We start from the raw sequence: 25431 nt of genomic DNA on the forward strand, positions 1-25431 counted from the left end.
CATGTTTTTTCATTTTATATCAATGATGTAATAATACTTATATATTTTATAAATTAAATTGCAGGTAATTTTTTACACATTATATTATATTATAATTATATTATAATTAACAATATTGATTTTTATTATATTTTTCTTACAAATATGATATACAATATTAATCTAATCTGCCTTACTGCTTCGATAAAATAAGTCGATTTTTTCATCACTTGCCTTATTAAATTTTGCAATGTTTATTGAACTTTACTTTTTTTATTTTCTTTACATACATTGCTTTAAAAGTTAAAATTTGGTTCATTTATTCGACTTCACTGTCAGGTCTGAACCTTTTTGTTGCAGGTTGTTTGTCTTCACTTATTAAGTCAGTCTTTCCATACATTAACATATTAATGGGCGATCTTAATGTCAAGGTGGGTAAAGGTAATGTAGGAGAACAAGTAGGAAAATATGGGCTTGGAAACAGAAATGACAGAGGAGATCGATTGATTCAATTTTGCCAAAGTGAAGACTTCGTAATAACAAATACCTTTTTCAAATTATCTCCTCGGCGGTTATATACATGGACATCTCCACAACATACCAAAGAAAAAATAGTGAGAAATCAAATAGACTACATTATGATAGCAAGGAGGTATCATAATGCTGTTAAATGTACTAAGACGTACCCAGGAGCTGATATAGGCTCAGATCATAACCCGGTAGAGGCGAGACCAAAAAAGATTAGAAGACCACACAGAAAGGCACTAGATTTAAATAAACTTAGAAACAAAAATATACGACAAGAAACAGGAGAAGAAATAAATGAAAACCTCCGTTCAGTGCAGCAACAAATTAACGATACAAACAACGTTAAACAAAAATTAAAGTACATAAATACAGCTATACAAACAGCAGAAAAGAAACATCTTACAAAAACAACAACAAAGAATAAGGGCTGGATGACACAAGATATACTAGACTTGATAGAACAAAGAAGAAAGATGAAGAATTACCCAGACAAATACAAAGAAAGAAATAAACACATAAAAACGAGAATAAAAGAAGCCAAAGAGAAGTGGATTAAAGAACAATGTGAAGAAATGGAAACCTATGAGAAAAAGTACGATGCGTTCAATATGCACAAAAAAGTTAAAGAGATAACAGGAAGCATAAAGAAATGCCAAATAGGTAAACTTAAAGACAAAGATGGAAATCTTATTGTAGATCTAGAGAATAAAATAAAAAAAGGACAGAATACCTGAATAAATTATTTGAAGATGATAGAAACAACTTAACTCAGATAATCAATGCAACTGGGCCAGACATATTGAAAGAAGAAGTAGAATACGCAATAAGAAACGCTAAAAATGGAAAAGCAAATGGACCTGATGAAATTCCTACAGAACTGTTGAAGCTTTTGAATGATAAATCCGTAACCATAATATTAAATTTTGCAACGAGGAGCTAAAACAGTTTCCCCTCCACTTTCCTATGTCGATCTTTCGAAAGTAACTTCGTTTCGAAAGGTTTTAAGTTTCGAAAAATTGGATGAATTTTATAGCTATAAAATTCAATATCAAGTTTAGATTTTCATTCAAAATTTGTGCAAATTTTACTTCTTAATGTTTATAAACAATGGAGATATAATTAACAAAAAAAAATGTCGCTAACTTCGTTCCTATTGTTCATAGTAGGTTTACTTTTTTTGTTAAATGTGAGTTTTTTTACCAGCTATTCAATGGTTGTACGTACAAGTCTGTAGCTTGAAAAATATAGAAGTTATTACAATTGTTTATAAGTACAAAACATACCCCTTTTTCAAACGTTTATTTTGTAAATAATTTCGATGAAAACTCAATATTCATTTAACTTCTGAGATAGTATAAGTCTTAAAGAATCCTATGCAATTTGTTAAATGAGTCTAGCATCATTCATAGGGCAAGTTCAATGGTTTAAATAATTAGTCCCAGCGATAAACAAATTGAATTACTCACGCACAAATTTAAAGGACGGTAATTCCTCAATGTTGAAATGTATTAATAACATTTTTTTTTTGTTAATAAAAAAATTAATTAAATTTATAAATTAGTGCAAAAAAACTGCCTTTTTTTGCAAATATCTCCGTAAATTATTTATCAATTTTAATTGAAAAAACCGGAAAATTAAGATATTCTTGATATAAAAAAATGGTATAAATATTGTTTATTTAAATTATAAGGGAAAAAACTTATAGATAAAAAATCAAATTCTGACCATACATTATTGTTTAAAAAAAACGCAAGGTAAAAATAGGAGTATCTTTTTATCTATTCGTCATCTAGTAACCCCCACCTATGTCTTAAAAGCTTCAGATATCTGCGAAACATTTTGCGGTGACATCGATGATTTTTGTATAACCAGACTGGGCTAAATATAATATTTACAATTATTATCAAACATTTTTACTGACCCAAATTGTCTCTTTACCCGATATTACACTCTGATTGTAAATATACAGGGATGAGTGCCTTAAGAACCGGCAAAATAACGCAAAAGATAGAAAACATAATACGTTGTGAAATAAAAAGAGATGCAAGTAGTAGAGGTGAGAAATTATCGATATAAACCTATAATTTACTTTACATTACATTAGATCTATCGAAAGTTTCCCACCTTTAGACGTTAGCTTATGAGCTGATTGACTTCAGTCATAGTAATACGTATCACGTAATGTAAGTAAAAACAGTTCAAGTACGAGTATGTTTTTATCCAAAATTAAAGTATTGATCAATAATAAACTGTGATTTGAGACGTCGCATACACTCTTCTCAATACAGAATTATCATAGCTTGTTATTATGTATTTATCAAATTACTACTAATTAAACTGTTTACTTACATTTGCTTTATTGCCTTCAATCAGTTTTTACTTAATACGAAATTTAAAAAATGTTAATGTTCGACGTCATACTTATAATATTATGACTGAAGTCAACTAGCTAATAAGCTAACGTCTAAAGGTGGGAAACTATCGATAGTGCTAATGTAATGTAATGTAAATTAGAGGTTTCTATCGATAATTTCCCACCTCTACTATTTTCATCTCTTTTTATTTCACAACGTATTATGTTTTCTATCTTTTGCGTTATGTTGCCGGTTCTTAAGGCACTCATCACTGTATGTAAGAGTGTCTATCTACATCCGGCGACATACAACTCTCAGGATAATATGAAAATGCTAGGAAATTAAATTAAACTGGCTAATCCAAACTTGGAAGGTTGATTGCCAAATATATTTCATTTCTTATGTAGTTTCTATAGTAACGTGACAATGATAGTTGAAATATTTTAAACACAAAGAGTGGGTACTATTGGATATTCGTAAACTATATCTACCAGATTTGTTGTTGTTCTCTCAAAAAAAGTCAATAAATTAAAGTTGTTTATTTAATACCTATTATATACGTGACTTGTCTTAAAATCTACTGTTGCGTAGGGTTTAAAATGTTCAAAAATTATAATGCTATTGATCCCTGATTTTAAAAAAGGAGCTGGTAAATATAATGTCTGTACGGGGCCCATTCTTGCATATCTCCCAAGTACGAAGCCGTTTATGATTACAATGCCTTTCTTCCAGTTTTCCATGTACACAAAAGTGTCTTCTGGAGTACCATTAATTGTTAAAGTACCCCTGTACATAGCAGGACCTATGGAGTTTGTTAGTACATTTTTCCAGTTTGATAAATTGTTCGTCCAAGAACTTTTAAATTCTAAAGGATAGATAGTCCAGTCGTATATGTAGTTATTATTAAGTTTAATTCCATTACCTTGCCAAATACCTTTAAACTGTCTATACACACCAACGTTAACTCTGCCCCAATTTTCCACAACTATATCTAAAGTAGCGCCTGTTAAACCTTTAGATGTGAGAGTAATAGTAGAATCTAGTATCCTAGATGTTCCAAAGCCATTTAAATCTGCAGATTTTTGCAACCAAGGGGATACCAGTATCCCGTTCACTAGTACCATTGCTGTGTCACAAATTCTACCTTCTATTTTAAGGACTGCGTTTGCCGGTATATTTAAATTCGTTTTACGATATACTATGTACCCATAACTTTGACCATTACCGTTGTTGATATCAAGTTTTTCCATGGGAATGACGTTTTTTGAATAAGTAGGAGTAATCGACTGAAGCATGTCATATAAAAACATTTCTTGTTCTATTTTTACACTTGCATACGCTGATTTCTTGGGCGCAGCTGGTACGGCAGGAAGAGCAGTTTTAATACGATTATACTGTTCTAGCAACTGTTTCGCTGCCCAATATTTTTCTGTGTAGTCGCCAGATTCATCCAGGGGAGAAACATATTCGTAACTGGATACGATTGAATGGTAATCTAAAATTAAAAAATATATATATATATATATATATATATATACATATATATATATATATATATATATATATTTATAAAATATACTTGTATTTTTACAAAAGTACGTAATAATACGCGAACATTGCTAAACTACCTTAATTTGGATCAAATGATATTCCTAGGGTATGTGGGAAACTTTAAGAGGTACAGCACTAGGTTGGCTTACGGGTGCTTAATATATCCTGATCATATAGTATTAGTAGGAAATACTGAAAGAGATTTAGAACAGTAGTAGCTTTAGGTGCCTAAGATCGGTATTATAGAGTAATCAGGAAATAGATGGAGATTTATGCACTATGTAGAGTTAGAGTGATAGAAAGATTCCCATGCTACTAAAAGGAAAATTCTATAAAACCCCATAATACCTGCTATGATATACGTAACTCAATGTTAAATAGCTAGAAAGAAAAAGGAATAATGAGTGCGTGTGGAGAGAATAACAACACTAAGATGGATAAGTAGAGAGACAACAAATAAAGGCAAAATTAAGAATGAGTATGTTAGAAAAAGAAGGTCAAGAAAGAAGACCTAGTGGAAAAAGCTTAAGTAGGACATGTTGGTAAAATGGATTGATATTGATATATATATATATATATATATATATATATATATATATATATATATATATATTATATATATATATTTATATATATATATATATATATATATATATATATATATGTATATATATACATATATGTATATATATATATACATATATATGTATATATACATATTATAAATATATATGTATATATATATATATATAAATATATATACAGGAAGCAAAAAAAATCGGCATATGAGCATATCATAAGGATACTATTTGATATAGAAAGTAATACTTATTGCAGCGCAGTTTAACTTATTGATAGAAAGAATGGAAGTTGCGGCACAAGAATACGGGAAGAAGAATATATATTAACTCCAAATTCAATAGGGTTTTACCTTCCAAAGAGTATCCTATGTAACAGAATTAAGACTTAATATGTTCGAAATTGTTCATTCAAGAGTTATTGAAAAGACTATGGTCGAAACATCTTGTTTTAGTAAAAATCTATGGGTTTCTTAATAATAACTATAAAATATGAAAGAGGTAATTAAATAAATAGGTAATTTATTTTTCTAATTAAATAATCATTGGGTTACACGATCTGCGCCAAATGTGTACAATTTACATTATTTTAACCGGTTTTTTGCTGACGTCAAGTCAATCTTTCTGTCCTACTTAAGATAGGTATGTTTTTCTCAAGGATACTGGCAAAAATTTTTACTTCAAAAATATATGCCAGAAGTATTTAACTGGCATAGAATTGTTAGAGGTATCTCACTAAAAAAATTTGAAGATCTGTTATTAACAAATTAATAGTATATCAAATAGTCCAAGCAATGAAACTATAGTTCACTCTGAGAAATAAACTAAGAATACAAATATCATCCAATTAATAAAAGATACACGGCAGAAACAACACAATACAAAATCACATAATTTATCTCAAACGAGTTTGAAGTAAAATAACACGCCTGAGGCAAATGATTCTTCTGTATACAGTATTCTTTAATGTCACAATTAGCAGTTGCAAAATAAATAAAAAAAATTAAATCGAATATCATTTAGTAGAAAGCAAAAAATGTGAGTTCTGTATTTCAAGCAAGAAATAACTTTTTTCTATTAATTATACTATGAAACGGTGGATATAAATTTTATAATATTATTTTCCCTTATCTTTAAAATTTACCTGTTTCCCATTCGTCAAATTTTAAATTCTCAGCCCCATTCAAAAATGCAAAATTGGTACCGCCGTGGAACATATAAATGTTAACAGAAGAAGGATATTTTAAGATCTCCTCATAGTTATATCTGAAATTTTCAACACTTTTGTTAGTAGTGTGAGAATCACCCCAGTAGTCGAACCATCCTCCCCAATACTCCATCGTCATCACTGGACGATTAGGTTGGTATGATTTAAGTGTATCTAAGTTTTTCCTAATATCCTGATCAAAGTTTCCAGTCATTAGGAAATTGTTTGGCAACGTCCCGTAGGTACCATGCTGTGGATTGTCCGATGTGACCAACAATTCCACAATACCTGTAAGAAGTAAATAATATTTATACTTAAATAAATATAATAGTATGTTGGCAAGATTATTATACTGGATTAGTACTCTACTAAACTAATATACAACTGATACACCTGGTATCACAGCAAATTTACATAGTCTACTCTTACTTCTTGACATAAGAAGATCACTAATGTATTCTTTAGTGAGTTAAGTATTAATTTCGCTTAAAATAAATATATTTGTATACTATAATTTAAACAAATAACATAACACTAGCGGACCAACTCGACATCGAGTTTTTTAAATGGAATTTTTATTTTGCGAGAAAAATTAAGAGATCAATACAAACAATATAAGCAAGAATATACATAACATTCATCAATAATAATGCAAGTAAAAAGTGTATTAAATATCACGAAATATTTCGTCGAAAACAATGTTTTTTGTTACAATGTTATCATCCAGCAGTTAATTTTGCATGCTGATCACGAATCCGGTGTCAGATTTGCTCTATCTTGACGTTTTATGCGCGTTTCGGGTCACTTCCGGTGTCGAATCGCAACCGGAAGTACATATTTAGATTCGTCTCGACGAGACCTTTCGATCCATATATACATTGTGGGGTCTAAAACTTAAAGTAAATTTTAACTTCGGGTCATCTCAAAACCGGAAGTGAATTTTTGTACCAAAAGTATATCTTGACAATCTCATACGTAATACTAATAATATTCCGAAAAAATATTTTAATTATCTAATATGGTTTTTGAGTACAGTGGTGGACAAGAAAAGGGCTTAGCGTTTTAGTATTTAAGATATTACATTGCTTTAATTTGCCAAATTTTATCGAGACTATCGATAAATGATAGAAACTACAGAAGATTATGTTCGGTTCAACCTCTTGAATACTCGGTTTACTAATCCCAGTCCAAATTGTCTAGTAAATTAAGTAAACTTTCTTTGCTACATTAATTGATTAATTAAATTTTAACCGACTGTAATTGCCCAAGTTGTAGAAAAAAGAAATGTGCATTAATTAATGAATTTTTGGATCCCACAGAGCGTTATGTAGAGCAATGACTGAAGTAACCTCCAATTGATTGCAATTCCAAACTGTTGGTTATAATTTTGAATAGTACTTTTAAGGTGCAGAAAACAGGTGCAGTTTTTCAATTATTTATATTTTTATTGTATCAATTCAATATTTTAGAGTACAAGAGTGAAATATTATGAAAGTATGTACATATAAAAAACTTTTATTATAAGCTATGTTGCATTAAATTTGACCCAGTTTATGCAAAATTGACAATTGAAAGTACAAAAATGTCAATTTTTCGCCATAAAAAAAGTAACTTTTATAAACATTCTTTTTTTGTGCGAAAAGCATTATATTGTAGCTCTTTTAATTATAAATCGAACGAGACTCGTAAGATACGATCGGTCAATCCCTTTTTGAGATACGTTTAATCGATTATAAAAATTCTTAAATATTTATAAATATTGTAGGGCCAGAACTTTTGTTTTTTACGATCTAATTCTAAACGGATTCTTCTTCTTGGTCGATTATATTTTTGTGTAGGAATAAAAATATTTGCTCAAACAATTTTTCTTTTCTTATTTATTGCTTTGAAATAGGGGTGACTTTTTCGTTGTAAATTACCCTACAGCGCTCCCTACACGTTACACACATTTTTAACTTCTTGATTCTTATAGATTAAGTCAAGACAAAGATTAAAAAAACAATTGTTGTTTTTCCATTATTTATTTTGCTTATTATTTCATTACCAAATGCTGACTTATAAGTTTGAATTTGTAAATCTGATCTTTTGAGTTTCTGATACAATTTTTTTTAATTGTTACATTAAATTCATTTAGTCTTTACAAAAAGTATGCCAATATTATTTATAAAATTAGATTACAATATTCATTTAAATATTCAATTACTATATCAGTCTTTTTGGTTTACTTCACACATCATATAGTTGGTTAACCCTATTTAGAGTACTAAAAAAAAAAGATGAACTGTCACACTTTAACCTACAACTACTTGAAGAAGAAAAACAACTATGCCAATTTTACTTCTCAAAAATTTATTAGACACTAAAAAACTATTCCTGTTTGCCAGTTCCTCCTGATTACAAGTGGTGTAGTGCTACACAATACCCCCTTTTAAAGTCAATATCTGTTTTGTCTTTTGAATGTGTTCTGTTTGTCCTTAAGTGGTTTTAATTTAATTGACATCACTATAATTTCTTTTCTGCTCAAATACAGACCAAAATTGGTTTATCTTTAATGAAATAATTACAAGTTGGATTTATTGCACACCAAAATTCTATCTTTAAAAATAAAACATCTATCTTTTAACAGTAATATATACCTCTTGAATAAATATTAATTTAAATAATATAACACATCACACTTAATTTTTAACAAACAATTTACACAATAACTACATTCCTAGTTTAGTTGTTAATATATTTTTCCCCTCAACCACTTTCCCTTAATTCTTTAAGAGTTGCAGTAAAGCCGATGATCACCTGTCACCAGTTTACCATAACAGTTTTTTTAAGTATGTTTTCTCAAACATTTAATAACAATCCGTGTATCGGCATGTAAGTAATATTTATTTATTTAATTTTAATTTTACTAAATTGTTTTTTCACTTAAGTTTTATTTTGTTTTATTTGATCAATTTTAAAGTCATATTTAATAATCACACACATATATTATTGGCATAACTGCTGCATATTCTGTACCATATAGCACCCTGATATTGGTTATTATATTTTCAGCATTTAATTTACCATGTACCGTTGACCTGAAAAGGCGTAGCAAATTATTATAGTATGCGAAACCGGTCGTTGGTTGTAGAATAAATTGATTGTGAGTAAGTTTTATTCTTATTTATTTATTTGAAATGGCCTAATAATATACGGTGGACCACTTAATATACTCCATTCCACGAATATACGACTGTTTTAAATTCGCTTTAAGGTATCGATTTAAATGGTCCAATGTGCTGAATTGTACAAAAGTAAATTCTCCCCATTTTTAAAATACTGTTATGACAAATATAAACCTTAGATTTAAATATGAAGTTATGATATAAATATAGAGTTAATAGTTTATAGAACAGTAATTCAGATTTTGAAGTATATAATTACTATCATTAAGTTTAGTATTGTAAACAATTTTGTTTTTGAACTGAGTTATTTAAACGAAGTGTAACAATACTTAAGTGATCAAATAGTGTAATTTATTTAGTCGAATATTCAATTAGTATTAAAAAAAACAAAAAAACTTACTTATTCTCTTATTCTCCTAATCTCCTAAAACTATCATCAACGATCAGATTCACAGCCATAATCAGTCGGCGATATATGAAACTGTATATAAATTTTCGTTACTTTTTAATACCTGTAACGACTTGTTACTTTAGCTACCAATAGCCGGTATATTATACCCGTTACTTTCGGAACTTTTAAGAGTACATCCCCTCAAAGCAAACAAATTTTTAAAACTAATAAAGTAAAATATTAAATCCTTTTTCTGGTTTCTGAACCATCGTTCTGCCAATTTCTTTTCATTTATATTAAAAATAGTATATTTCTTTTTATTACAGTTGTAGTACCTAATAAAGTAATAAAAGAGTGTAATATCAAAGAAACCCGGCGGCACGCCTCTTTGGTGTTTACATTTCAGGGAAAGATTACCCAAATGTCTGTCATTATATTTATTTATAGTAGCGTTTATGTAAAAATTTTTGTTATTTTAGGATTAAATTTCACAATAAACTGTGCGTCTATCTGAACATCTATTAACTGAAATAATTTTAGTTTAGATGTCATACTAGTAGATCCTTTTTATTGGAATAATGATTAGACCAATTTACCTTCATACTTCTACTTGCACAGTAAAATATTCGTTGTCGAAGTAATCCAAAACAGTCGTATATTCGTGGAATACCCTATAACAGAGGAATGAACACAAACAGAAAAAGTATGGCTTTGAACGTTTAAAAGAAAACAGAGATGTAGGAGAAAGCTACAGATGACAGTCAGAGGAAAACTTATATTAAACAATGACCATCAAAAAGTAAATCAAAGGGGAGCAAAAATAAAAGCAGTAATTTTAAATGGTCAATATATTTGGAAGATAATGAATAAAAAAAACGGGTGTGGCAGTCCAGTGGGACTGCCGGTGGAAGTTACACTTCTATACACGCATTCGCCATTACAATTTTATTTAGGAGTCAATCTGCACAATCATTACATATGTAATTCTATAGGTAAGACATAGCAGAAAGAGAAACATAATTAATAACAACTTATTAACAATGAAGGATTGAATCAATATTTTGATGAAAATGTATATTTTGATTTTCATATATGTATGAAAGAAGTTGAATGCAAAATTTTTTTACACATACTCTGCAGTAAAATTCATTGTTTATTTTGTTATTAATATAATAATACAATACAAATTAAACTGCAATATTCATAAGTATTTAAAAATGACAATAATATACATAAAAAAATATACTACAATACAGTGCAACATAATTCCATATATAATAATACAATACAAATTAAAATGCAATATCCATAAGTATTTAAAAATGACAATAATGTAATAATATTAATAAAAAAGTCCTCCCCGACTGGGAATCGAACCCCGGTCTCCCGCGTGACAGGCGGGGATACTGGCTACTACACTACCGAGGACATGACACAAATGTATTTCAAAATTGACAGTTCTGGATTATACAGTGATTTATTGAGATTATTATTTTGAAATACAAAAGAATAATATAATTATGAACATTTAATAAATAATACAAAACATATCACATAAATAATAATATTAATAAATATATATTTTTATATAACATATATAATATTAAATTATATATACAAAAGGAACATTTTTATATTCGAGAGAGGAAGAGAGAGAAAATATATCTTCTGTCTCTCTCTTACTCATTATCTTACATGTAATGATTTCACAGATTCACTCCCATACAAATTTCCAACGTGGAGCGCGCGTATAGAAGTATAACTTCAAAAGTCAATGAAGAATTTAAAACAATATTAAAGCTAATAATAGAGATAAGATTAAAAATAATAATAAATCCAAGTGAATGCTTAATATTTAAATGGATTTAAAAATAGGAATTCACAAAAACTTTAAAGGGAAATTTAAGACTAAAATAGGAAATATCAGACAAAACCAATATTTATAGAGGGAGAAGATGAAAATATAAATAGATGTTCAACCACAAAAATAAAGGTGAAAAAATAGTTTTAAGAACGAAACAGAAGAAATGGAAGAAGAAACAAATATAGCCAAACAAAGTTACGAGGCCATAATGCCCAAAAACCAAGAAAAGATAAACACCCAGGGGAAAATGTAATTTGTCGTGAAATACTGCAACATGAAAAACAGTTACACGAACAAATTATAGAACTAATTAAAGAAATTTGAATAAAATTAGAAATGGTACACACTTTTTTTTTAAACATTCTATTTTTATACATCGATTATATTGTGACCAATTGACTTATGGTATATATGAATATGATACACCATTGGTAAGCTGTGATTCGTCATATGAAGAAAAAAAAAACAATTAAAAAAGCTATACCTACCTAGGCATTAGGTATACTGTGATATATAGTATAAAAGCCAGAATAATTAAATACCGCTAGCACAATTTGCAAACATTTCAAATTATTGAAAACAAAGCATTACGACAAGGACATCCTATATTCATATTACTTTTCAATTAAGGGAAGAACTTATTCTTGAATACACCAGTAATAATACTGATAAACTATACAAATATAATTTTAAGGGAGGCTTCTCTGCATATGGAAAATACACACCAACTTTTGCCAGCGGGACCTGAACTTTAACAAAATTAATAGAGAAAGAAATGAATATACAAGAACACAAAATGTTAAGAATTTGTAGCAGAAACAAAATACACGGTGTTTGGGGAAGAATTAATACTGATGAATTCCAGAACTTCAGATCTTGTTAAACTAAAGAAAAAAATACTTTACTTATAACAATTATTACTATAAGTGATGGATTCGACCGTTACTTGACGAAAATTTATTTTATATAACAATAAAACACTGAAAACTTTGTTTTCACACTTCCACAAAATTTATAACAATATTTTATCACTACAGCTATTTCGGCAGAGTGGCTTTCTCAAGTGAAGAAAAAGCACTCCAGAAAGGCACTCTGCCGAAACAGCTGGAGTGATAAAATAATATAATAAATTTTGTGGAAGTTTGAAAACAAAGTTTTCAGTGTTTTATTCTTATATAATTATTACTACCAGTCTTGAAATCACAAATAAGTTTTATTGAAACATTAGAGGTAAAAAACTAAAGTAAATGGATGGAATATATTCTCTGCAGATAGTAAAGCAAAACCACTATATATACCAAAAGCCAAAAATTACAAGACGTATTAGAGCGCAAAGAATAATATAATAAGTCATATTTGGAGATACATGGACAATAACATGATAAAAGTAATTTAAGATATGAGATTGTTAAATACTAGATGAACAGAAAGACCAAGAATTAGATGGAAAATAAAATAGACCAGTATCTAAGAAACTGAATTAAAATTTGTACAAATAGTGTCAGAGAGAAGAAAAGATGGAGAGACATTATACACCATTTTCTAACCTGGATCATAAAATATAAATTAATAAAATGTATACCGTAACTAATTCAAATGTATATTGTTTTTATGATTTTTTTATATTTTTATATAACTTCTATAATTTTCTAAGATTCTTAAAAAAGATAACCGTTAAAATGTGGAATATTATAATTTGGTACTCTGCTCCTGTATGGAAAAAGTAGGAACATCAAACTCATCAATCATGTTTATGCCTATTGATCCAATTTATTAAAAGACAAGTTTGCTTACCATTTTTAATCATCAAGTCCTTCAATGTTAACAAATACTGCAGGTCGTGTCGTCCAGAAATAGAATATTCGTTTTCAACTTGAAACATAATAATTGGACCTCCCCTGGTAAATTGAAAAGCAGCCAATATCGGTAAAAGTATATTGAACCATCTTGCCACAAAATTCACATAAGTCGGGTTAGTAGTTCTCATGTCAATATCGTCGTGTCTTAGTAGCCAACTGGGATGTCCACCAAATTCGTACTCAGCGCAAATAAATGGGCCAGATCGAATAATAGTAAACAGATCTTCTTCTTGAGCTGTTTTGAGAAACTCCTGAAGGTGAAGAAAATCTGACATGTCATTACCACTGTCTCCAAAATCAAATTCTCCTAAAATATGCCAATATTGTTTAATAGAGTATTTATTGCTTATAAGGAAAAGCACTTTATTACACAAGATGTAGCTTACATCGAAATAAGCGAAACAGATACGAGGCCTAGAATTAATTGCTCCGAGTTTTTATGTATATATATATATATATATATATATATATATATATATATATATATATATATATATATATATATACTGATTTATAGTATCAGCAATCGGTCAGGAAATAAAACTCTATTTGTTCAGTCTCAATATTTCGTCACGATTTTGTGACTTCTTCAGGAGAAAACTGTAAATTTATTAGAATTATTGATTATTATATGTAAACAAAGTGAATATTTTAATACTTACAACTATAAGAATAAAAATTTAAATTTTTTTAGCATATCTAAATAAATGACATATTTGTTTGATTTTATTTAGGAGTTATGGTAACCGCAATATTTTATAGAGTGAATTCCCATTGTACAATTTGTAGTGAGTCGGTTAAAATAAACAATTACTATGACACTATTATCCATATTATAAAGTGGAAAGATGGAATTAATAGTACAGAATTGAGAAAGAATCAGGAACACCATAAATTGATCTATAAAATGTAATTGATGGTATGTAGTCAGTTAGTGCAATACTGATATTTAGGAATGTAATAAAATTATAGGTACAGTTACTAGAGAATTACTAAGTTTGTGTTTAAATATGATAGATCTTAACATTTAATCGCTCAGAGCTTGAATAGTGACTGCAATCCAGATCGACAAACTTTAAAGAAGTGTGAATATGAAAAAAACGGGTGTGGTAGTCCAGTGGGACTGCCGGTAGAAGTTATACCTCTAAACACGCGTTCGCCGTTAAAAATTTATATAGGAGTCAATCTGCCCAATCATTACATATGTAATGCTATAGGTAAGAGAGAGCAGAAAGAGAAAAAGAATTAGTTATATAGGTATATGGTGCATCGTTTGCTGTATATAAACATTTGACCTGTAATAGGAGTATAGTAAATGAAGGATTGTATCAATATTTTAATGAAAATATATATTTTTATTTTTATATATGTATAAAAGGAGTTGAATGCAAAAAAAAAATTACACATACTCTGCAGTAAAATTCATTGTTTATTTTGTTATTAATATAAAAATTACAATACAATAAATACACTGCAACATAATTCAATATAATAATACAATATAAATTAAAATATAATATTCATAAGTATTTAAAACTGCCAATATACATAACTTACTTTACGAAGATAAAAATAAAAAACGAACAACTCGGATTATGTTGTAAATTTTCATTTTATTTTAAAATTTATGTTTTTTGCTTATACTACATATATATAATAAGATTAACGTGAGGTTTTTAAATATTTCAAAAATAAAAAAGGAAATTCATAATTGGGATTCGAACTCACAACCACCAGCGTATGAACCAAACACGTAAAGGATTTGCCAATTAGATATGACACTAACGGATTTCAAAATTGACAGTTCTTGGTAAAACAGTGATTATTTTGAAATACAAAAGCCTGAAATAATTATAAACGTTTAATTTTAAATAATACAAAACATATCACATAAATAATAATACATATTATATTATATGTAATATTATATATATATATATAATATATATATATAATATATATATATATATATATATATATATATATATATATAATATATATATATATATATATATATATAATATTAAATATATATACAAAAGGAAGATTCTTCTGTCTCTCTCTTACTCATTACATATGTAATGGTTTCACAGATTCACTCTCATGAAAATTTCCAACGCCGACCGTGCGTATAGAAGTATAACTTATATATATATATATATATATATATATATATATATATATATATATATATATATATATATATATATATATATATATATATATATATATATATATATATATATATATATATATATATATATATATATATATATATATATATATATATATATATATATATATATATATAATATTAAATATATATACAAAAGGAACATTTTTATTCTCGAGAGAGGAAGAGAGAGATTCTTCTGTCTCTCTCTTACTCATTACATATGTAATGGTTTCACAGATTCACTCTCATGAAAATTTCCAACGCCGACCGTGCGTATAGAAGTATAACTTCAAAAACTTCTGAGTCATTATTCATATGGTTTTCGGAAATGAGAAGTAAGGGCAGTCCAATGAACCGACCTATTTTACAGGCAAAAGCGCTAGCTTTTCAAAAAAGGTTTGGCGATGGTGATGAACCCTTTACCGCTAGTTCTGGATGGTTAATGCGATGGAAGAACCGATATGGAATTCGACAACTTACTATATCTGGAGAAAAACTTTCAGCAAATGTAACTGAAGTGCCTATTTTTCAAGAAAAAATTTCTAAATTGATTTTGAATGAGGGCCTTTCATCGGATCAAGTCTTTAACTGTGACGAAACAGGCCTGAATTTCAGAATGTTGCTGAGTAAAACCTTAGCTAGTCGGCAGGAAACATTAGCTCCTGGTTATAAGAAATGTAAAGATCGAGTTACAGTTCTAGCATGTGCTAATTCTGCAGGAAGTTTGAAATTAAAACCAGTCGTAATCGGTAAGCCTAAAAAGCCACGTGCTTTCAAAAACACTAATGTGGACACCTTCCCCAGCATATATAGGAATCAGAAAAACGCATGGATGGACTCGCATATTTTCAAAAATTGGTTTTTTGATGATTTTGTTCCGATTGTTGAAGCTTTTCTGAAGAAAAAAAATTTTCTCCCCAAGGCCATTCTTGTTCTTGACAACGCTCGATCTTATCCAGATGATGATGAACTAGTGAGCAATGGTATTAGAGCCATATTTTTACCACCTAATGTTACTTCCCTTATCCAGCCGCTTGATCAAGGTGTACTTGAAACTTTTAAACGAAATTACAAAAAGATACTGCTAAAAATGATACTGGAGAAATTAGAGGAAGGTCTAAGTGTCACTAATGCTCTAAAACTCATCACACTGAAAGATGTTGTTTACTGGTGCTCAGAGGTCTAGGATAACGTTAGAGATGACACGATCAGAAGGTCATGGCGCAAACTTTTTGGTATTGATGAACGGGCAGCTGCTCTCAGAAAGCAACCGAGTTCTGAAATCGAAGAGCTTGTGGTTCTTGGCAGTCAACTCCCAGTGCCTGAGCTCATTAACGCAGCCGACATTGCAGAATGGATCAACGGAGATGAGGAGCAAGCGCTGACTGATGACGTAATTATTGAAATCCTGAATACGCCAGAAAATGATGACAAGTAAGTTTTTTATTTTATTGTCTCCCAAATTAATAACCATTGTACTGTAAAATTAATCTGTCGAATATTTTTTACAGAGTTATTGTACACATTTTACACTTCATTAAACTTTAAATTCACAAACCAAAACTTATTTTATACACGTGATAAACTGCTGAAAGCGCTAAAAGCTAAATTATTTTTACAGTGAGGAATGTGATGAGCTCAGTGATCGGATCTCTCACTCAGACGGCCTACGCTCTATCGATGCAGCACTGGCCTATATTGAGCAGCAAGATGATGCTACAACAAATGATTTATTATGGCTGCGGCGCTGGCGTAACAAGGCAGCCAGCAGAAGAAGCAATAACCTTACGCAAAAAACAATCAAAGACTTCTTTGTTAAAAATGATAAATGTTAAAAATGATAATTGATTCACATGTAGTATATTTGAGATTAAAGTGTTTTAAGGTTATGTATTATTAAATGTGTTTTATACCAAAACAATGTGTGTTTGTCCCAATTTTTATGTTAACCTAACAATCGACTTTCGTTATTGTTTTGCAACATTTCTGAACGTACTGTATATGGTATGGTAATATAAATACATTTATTTGTTTCTTACAATTTTTAAAATGTTTCTTGTATTTATAAACTGTATTGTATATATATATATATATATATATATATATATATATATATATATTGTTGTGGTATTCAAAATTGAAGGGTAAAAATATTAAATGTACGATGAAATCAATATTTCAGAGATTATAGAAAATAAAAAAATACTCCGAGCTGCCTGGAATTAACCAAAGGTAATCTTAGTCATAAATAATCTTTTGTATAAATATAACAATGAATAGAAGTTAACGATGGTTTTTCCCCATAAGCCGGATTTGCGCCATTGCATTCGAAGAAGAGCATTGAAGACACTAAATTGCAATATCTTGTTTAATATTGCCAATTACATAGGAGGCTGCTGAGAACTGATAGTTCATTTTGCATGGAACAAGGAATTGGACAACTCAAGGCAGAGGAAGCGTTTCAACGGGAGAAACATTCATAATAATATATTAAATTTGAGAATTTTGGGTAAAAAAATATTATATCATATTAGTAACGTGTGAATAAGTTGTCGATAGTCGAAGGAGATCAAATTTGTTCTGAGAGGGGACACGGAGCTGTGGAGAGAATTGGATAATTCATACAAATTTTTCTTGGTACAATCGTTATATCAAAATTGCATTAGGAAGGACACTGAATACTATTTGATTTGTTTATGTAGAATAATAAGCTATATCTTAGATTGAAGTTGTGTTATATTATCCATGCATTATTGAAGGTTCACGTACGTAGAACGAATTTTGTTTGATAAACATTGTATGCTAATAATTTTTGGAGGTATTTTAATCAGTTTATTTACATCAGCTGTATAGATATTGAAGCACGAGTAAAACCTGAGATAACAAAATTGAAAGGTGTGATATAAATCATCAATCAAAAATTTTAATAATGTTTTATATATATATATATATATATATATATATATATATATATATATATATATATATATATATATAATAAGTTTTAAAATTAAAATTCTAGATATCACAATAATATATATATATATATATATATATATATATATATATATATATATATATATATATATATATATATATATACATTTATATAAATATATATATATATATATATATATATATATATATATATGTATATGTATATATACATAATATATATAAATACATATATATATATATATATATATATATATATATATATATATATATATATATATATAGGTATATAAGAAAAAAGAAGTACTTGTGACTCGTTTGGAAAAAATATATAAATATGTTTTTTATGGGTTGGAGTCAATAAAAGGACTATTGGTAAACTATTCTTTATGTCAAGCTTTCAATTGTGTTTACAATCTTTATCAAGAGCTTCTAAAAAAAATACAAATAATCTTACAAAGTGAAACTAGAAAAATAAATTTTAACTCACCAAATAAAATTAGTTTTGTTAGTAAATCTAAACTGCTAAACATCTTAAAAACTATGTTAAAAAATATCTAATGAATGTTTCTCTAAATTTAGTAATTTTAAAAACTTTTTTAACAAAAATAGTTGAATTTATAAATAAGTTAGAATAGTGACCAATTACAAATAAGCCTCAATGTCATGAATGCCAACTTACAATTTTCATTTTTGACAATTATATTGCCAAAAATAAAATTTTGTTTAAAAAATTCTTTTTTATTTAGTAATAAAAAAGAAGATTTATTCATCATTGATAGATGTCTAAATGTAACAAGTAACAAATGTAATGAATAAACTATAGAGAAATAATATAATTATAAATTTTGCTTAGATTTTGAATTTCCTAGCTTTTGTTTAAATTATTATCACTTCTGCTAATACAAACCATTTCTAAAAAAGTCCTTTTGAATTTATTACTTTCATTACATATGTAATGACAGGTTAATTTTTTGATTGAAGGTGGAATTTTTGACATTTTTATGGTATTGTCGAATATTTTACTTTCACTCCTAAGCATTTTTTAATAGCAATAAGGGTCAAATAAAATATCGTTTGAAAGCCCTTGCAATTTCTAGTACACTAGTCTTTCAGTTTTTAAATTTCGTCCAGTATTTTATTTAATTTATTAAAAACAATAATAATTTTGAAAATTATTATTTTTAACTAGTTACATACTTCTTAGTTGATCAAATGTACAAACTGATGACCTCCGGCTTCCATACAATGATAAAGGTTTTGTTCGAAACCTTCTCTCACATTCCGAAGCATTTATGGAGTGATTCGTCGGCATTCGTTGATAATGCGTTGACGTTAATAATTTTAAAAATGCGGGTGGTGATTTATAGATTTGACTTTTTAGGTATCCCCACAAAAAGAAATCTGGGGGAGGTAAATCTAGTAACCAAGGAGCCCATTCGATGCTGCCTCTCCTCCCAATCCAATGGCGTTGAAAATTTTCGTCCAAATATTGACGAACAAGTAAAGCATAATACGGTGGTACACCGTCCTGTTGAAAAGTCAAACGATCTTTATTATATTGTTGATCACTTTTAATAATTTCAGTTAAGACAGGAGTAATTATTTTTTCCAGTAATTGTAAATACATTTTGCCAGTCAAATTGTTAGGTATAAAGAACGGCCCCACTAGTTGATCACCCAAAATACCAGTCCATTCATTTAATTTTTGCGGTTACTGTGTATGCACCTCGTGGAAAATCCTGGGGTTAAATCAGAGCAATACGAACAATAACGGTAATTGTAACTATTTACAGTTCCGTTTAATAAAAAAAGTGCATTCATCGGAGAAGCAAATACTAAAGAGAAACTGACGATCGGTCACGGCTCGCTCACTCATTATTATTTCACAAAACTGTAAACGGCGGCGGCGGTCTTAATCAATCTCATTAAAAATTCTGCATTAAGCCATTGATTATAAACCACCCAATGGGTGGTTTATAATCAATGATTAAGCGTATTTGATATGGACGGAATTTGTTCTTCTTCAAAATGTTTTGGATGCTAATTCGTTTGATTCTATATATAGCTGTTAGTTGCCTCGTACTTAACATGGGGTCTAGGTGAACATGTCCTAACACTGCTACTTCACTAGCTAGCTTCGTTAACTGATGTTTATCTTGATCTCGTTTATTAACTTGCTGAGCGGTCATATTGGCAGATGTATTGTTATAAATGATAATAAACCATGGTAATAAACTTTCAAATACTACAACTGATATCACAAGAGAATCCTATAATTTCACGTTGTTTATCAGTTCGTATCATATCATTTACGTAGTGCGACAAAAAAAACAGAACAAAAATTACGAAAAGAAAGAAATTAAAAGCTAAAGAATTGGCGTACGTAATTAACTTATTAAGCAGGTATATACAATTAAAAGTTTAAATTTTTTTTATTTTTAAATAGATAAGTATTACACCGAATTGAAAAATTTAAAGACTAATATATAGGGAATTGCATAAACTTCTAAAATATATCTTATTTAACCCTTATTGCCATTAACAAATGTTCGGTTGATTTTTACCCCGTCTTAAGGGTGAAAGTAAAATAATCGAAATTACTTTCGACTTAACTGATAATACCCTTGTTTCGTTTTTGTTTGGGAACCCTGTATATGTGTATATATATATATATATATATATATATATATATATATATATATATATATATATATATATATATATGTATATTTCACTATTTAAATTTATTATTTATAGGCAAAAGACGGTCCTGCAATGACACAGTAGTTTCGTTGATTTTCGCTTCGTAATAAACTTTAAATAATTGGGAAATTACAAGTTAGAAAATTCAACAAAGTTCAAAAATAAGAGTTAAAAGTTAAGTGCATACAGGTGATAGTAGTGAATAAAAGAAATACCATCAGACAAGTAAGATATAACCATTTTAAATAATTTTAACAAGTTTTGAGTAAATAAATAATTGTGTGGGTCCGAGGGGTCGACCCGCTTGAGCATTCCTACGCGTTTTTTTGGTTTCTGGGCAGATAAAAAAGTAATTAGTGCCGACAAAAATTAAATATTAAAATAAAAGCCTCATAAGTTTATTACAAAAATCCAGATCCGGCCTTAGAATAAATCAGTTTAACGTTAAGATTAGAATTAAATTAAATTAAAAGAATAAATATTAATTGTTATTGTAATAAAAAAGTTTAATTAATATAGGAAAATACTATATTGGTGTATATTAATATAGAAAATATATATTAATATAGAAGGTAACAAAATCGAATGAACAGCAAAAGAAATAAACCAGAACACGATAACTCATCCGACGAGGAGGAAGCCTTCAAAAGAAGCAAAGCTACGGTAAGAACACCTCCAAAGGATAACATAAAAAATCGCGAAATGGAAGAACTAAAGAAACTACTAGAAGAAATAAATAAGGAGATTAAAACGGAAATAAAAGAGCTGAAAACAGAAATGAAGGAAGAAAATAAGGAGATTAGAAGATATATAAATGAAGTTAAAGAAGAGATAAAACTAAATAATGAAGAAATAAAAATCATAAAGCTGGAAATAGAAAGGGTGAAGGAAGAATGGACAAAAGAGAAAGAAGAACTGAAAAGAGAAAACGAACTAACCAAAACCGATAACAAAAAGATAACGGAAGAATTAAATGATCTAAAACACTCATTGGAAAGATTAGACAAAGAAAGAAAGAAGAATATAATCATTAGTGGAGCAATAATAGACTCTGAAGACCCAAAAACATTAAAAGAAGGAATGACTACTATGTTAGAAAATCATCTTGAAGTCAAAACTAATATTAAAAGAGCACAAAAAATAGGCACAAAAACATGCTTAATTGAACTAGAAAGCGAAGAAGAAAAAACAACAATCTTAAGAAACAAATACAAACTTAAGAATGTGAAGACCAAAAAATATGGATTACAGAGGATCTCACAAAAGGAGAGAGAGAGAAAATGAAAGCTTTAAGAGATAAAGCAAGAGAAATGAGGGAAAATGGTCAAAATAGGATACAATAAAATCACAGTAGACGGCAAGGAATGGAGATGGTGCTATAAAGAAGAAAAAGTAGTGGAAATAGAGAGTTCAAAAAACTACCAGAGCAACATAAAAAGAACCAAGGAGAGGTCAAGCAACGAATAGAGAAAGAAGAATTACAAAATAAACCGGACAATGATGATAAATGTTTAGTTTTAAGTAGTAATAGGAATAGGATTAGAAATGTAAATGATAAGTATGCCATTAGAAATATGACTTGTGATAGGAATATGGGTATTAGGCTTACTAACAGTAGTGATAATATTATAGCTAGGGGGAATATCAAAAATGGGCATAGCATTAGTAATGAAGGTAGGGAAAAATTAAATATTAGCATTAGAAATAAAAACGGTAATAAAATAAATAACGGATATAATGTTAATACAAAAACCAGGAAGCATGAAATCAACGTTAACACCAATAATGGAGAAGAAGAATACAGTAATAAGGAAATACATCTTAACAAGACAAATCATATAGGAATAGCGACATTGAATGTGACATCTCTGACCGGCAAGGAAATAGAAGCTACGGAAGAAATGGAAAAAATGAACGTACAAATAATGGGAAAGGGAGAGAAAAAAAAGATAGGGAAAGGACACATCAATATCAATGAGAAATATAGTCTTTATTATTCCGGAGTACCACAGGGTCATAGAGCAAAAGAAGGAGTCGGTATAATAGTTAATAAAAGAATAGAATCAAGAATAACAAACTACGAAGCAGTATCATCTAGAATAATCACAGCCCAAATAGAACTAAAAGACAAGATAGGAATAATACAAATATACGGACCAACAGAAGATAATGAAGAAGAGATAATGATAGAATTCTACAACGAACTCCAAAACGGATTAGACAAATTAAGAGAGACAAGAGAAAAAATAATAATCTTAGGCGATTGGAATTCAAGAGTAGGTAAGGATATTAACAGGGGATTAGGATGCATTGTACAATATGGGGAAGACACATTAAATAGAAATGGAATTAAAATGCTGGAATTCTCCCAAACCAATGACCTGATAATAGGAAACACATTCAATGAACAAACCATTAACGACAAATATACATTTGTGGCTGAAGAGAGAAATGCGAAAAGCTTAATCGACTATATAGTCTATACGAGAAACCTAGAACAAAATATAAAAACATCTTAACGGAAAAGGAACCCAAACTGTCTACACAACACAGGATGGTCACTGCAAAACTGGAGGATGAAAAAATGGAGGAAGTGGAAGGAGAAGAGTAGAAGAAAGTAAATGTAAACAAACTAAAGATAAAAAGTGTGCGAGAATTTTACACGGAGGAAACTAACAAAAGACTGAGACAAATAGAGTGCCAAAAAGAAACATGGACAATGGAAGAAAGATGGAATACATACAGTGAAGTATTAAAGACAACAGCAACTGAAGTGTGTGGAATCAAAAAATATAATAAACAGTTAAATAGGACAAGATGGTCGAATAAAGAAGTGAAGACAGAAATAAAAAAGAAGAAAATAGCATGGAAAAAATACATCGAAACGGGATTAGAAGAAGATAAAGAAAAATACTATAGGCAGAGACGATTGGCAAAAAAGACAGTCACACAAGCAAAAGCAAAAACATGAAAAGAATTTGGAGAAGAACTTCAGGAAGAATATATAACAAATAATAGAAACTTTTGGACGACAATACGACACATAAGGCAGGGAAAACGAAAGGAAATAAACGCAGTAAGAGATACTTCAAACCAAATACAAATAAGCCCAGAACAAATAGCTAGGGTATGGAAAGAATATTATGAGAAAAAATTTGATACCGAAGTGATAAAGGAAGACAATATAATCTATGAAGGCGTAGAAAACACAGAGCCAGAGCAAATAAGTAGAGAAGAAGTAATAGAAGGATTATCAAATATAAAAATAGGCAAGGCAGGTGGAGATGATGAAATTGAACCGAAAATGGTAAAATACATGGGAGAAGAAGGAATAAACTGGCTATGGAAAATATATAAAGAGGCGTGGGAAACAAAAAAGAATTTTTAAACAAAATTTTATTTTTGGTAATATAATTGTCAAAAGTAAAAATTTTAACTTGGCATTTATGACATTGACGCTTATTTGTAATTGGTCGCTACTTTTATTTATAAATTCAATTGTTTTTGTGTTAAGAAAATGTTTTCAAAATTATATTAAAATTTCAGAGAAGCATTTATTAGATAAGGACATTTTTGTATAAATTCTTTTTGAAATGTATTTGCAGCAATTTTGTTAACCAAACTAATTTTATTTGGTGAGTTAACAAAAAATTTTTCTTTCTAGTTCAACCTTGTAAGATATTTTGTTTTTTTTTAGCAGCTCTTGATAATAATTGTAAACACAATTGAAAGCTCGAGATAATAAATAGTTAACCAATAGCCCCTTTTATTGACTCCAACCCATCCAAAACATTTATATATATATATATATATATATATATATATATATATATATATATATATATATATATATATATATATATAAATATATATATATTTATTTATATATATATATTTTCTCCCAGCGTATGAAGTGAGCCACATATCAAAAGAAACTGCGGTTGAAGTGAGGTCCTGTACAAAGTGAGGTCCAGTATATGGACCTCACTTGGTCAATCAATGTAAGACTTTTTCGTAGACATGTACTGATGGCAAAAACTGTTTTTTTACAAAAAAAAGTGGGACCTCATTTTGTATGGTCCACATCAATTTTTAGTTCAGAGATTTTCCGCATAGAGG

General features: G+C 28.8%; 1 protein-coding gene across 1 annotated transcript in view; it reads right to left on the minus strand.

Annotated features, from left to right (window-relative positions):
* Window positions 1-3385: 3385 nt before the first annotated feature.
* Window positions 3386-25431, minus strand: part of LOC140439761 (beta-galactosidase-1-like protein 3) — a 74433-nt gene continuing 52387 nt past the window's right edge. The window contains exons 2-4 of the mRNA XM_072529903.1: window positions 13411-13782; window positions 6135-6485; window positions 3386-4356 (exon numbers count right to left, since the gene is read on the minus strand). Of these exons, the coding sequence (XP_072386004.1) occupies window positions 3404-4356; window positions 6135-6485; window positions 13411-13782 (1676 nt within the window). The 3' untranslated portion in view covers window positions 3386-3403. The remainder of the gene's footprint in view (window positions 4357-6134; window positions 6486-13410; window positions 13783-25431) is intronic.

The sequence above is a fragment of the Diabrotica undecimpunctata genome, chromosome 4 (assembly GCF_040954645.1).
Source record: "Diabrotica undecimpunctata isolate CICGRU chromosome 4, icDiaUnde3, whole genome shotgun sequence".
Lineage (NCBI taxonomy): Eukaryota > Metazoa > Arthropoda > Insecta > Coleoptera > Chrysomelidae > Diabrotica > Diabrotica undecimpunctata.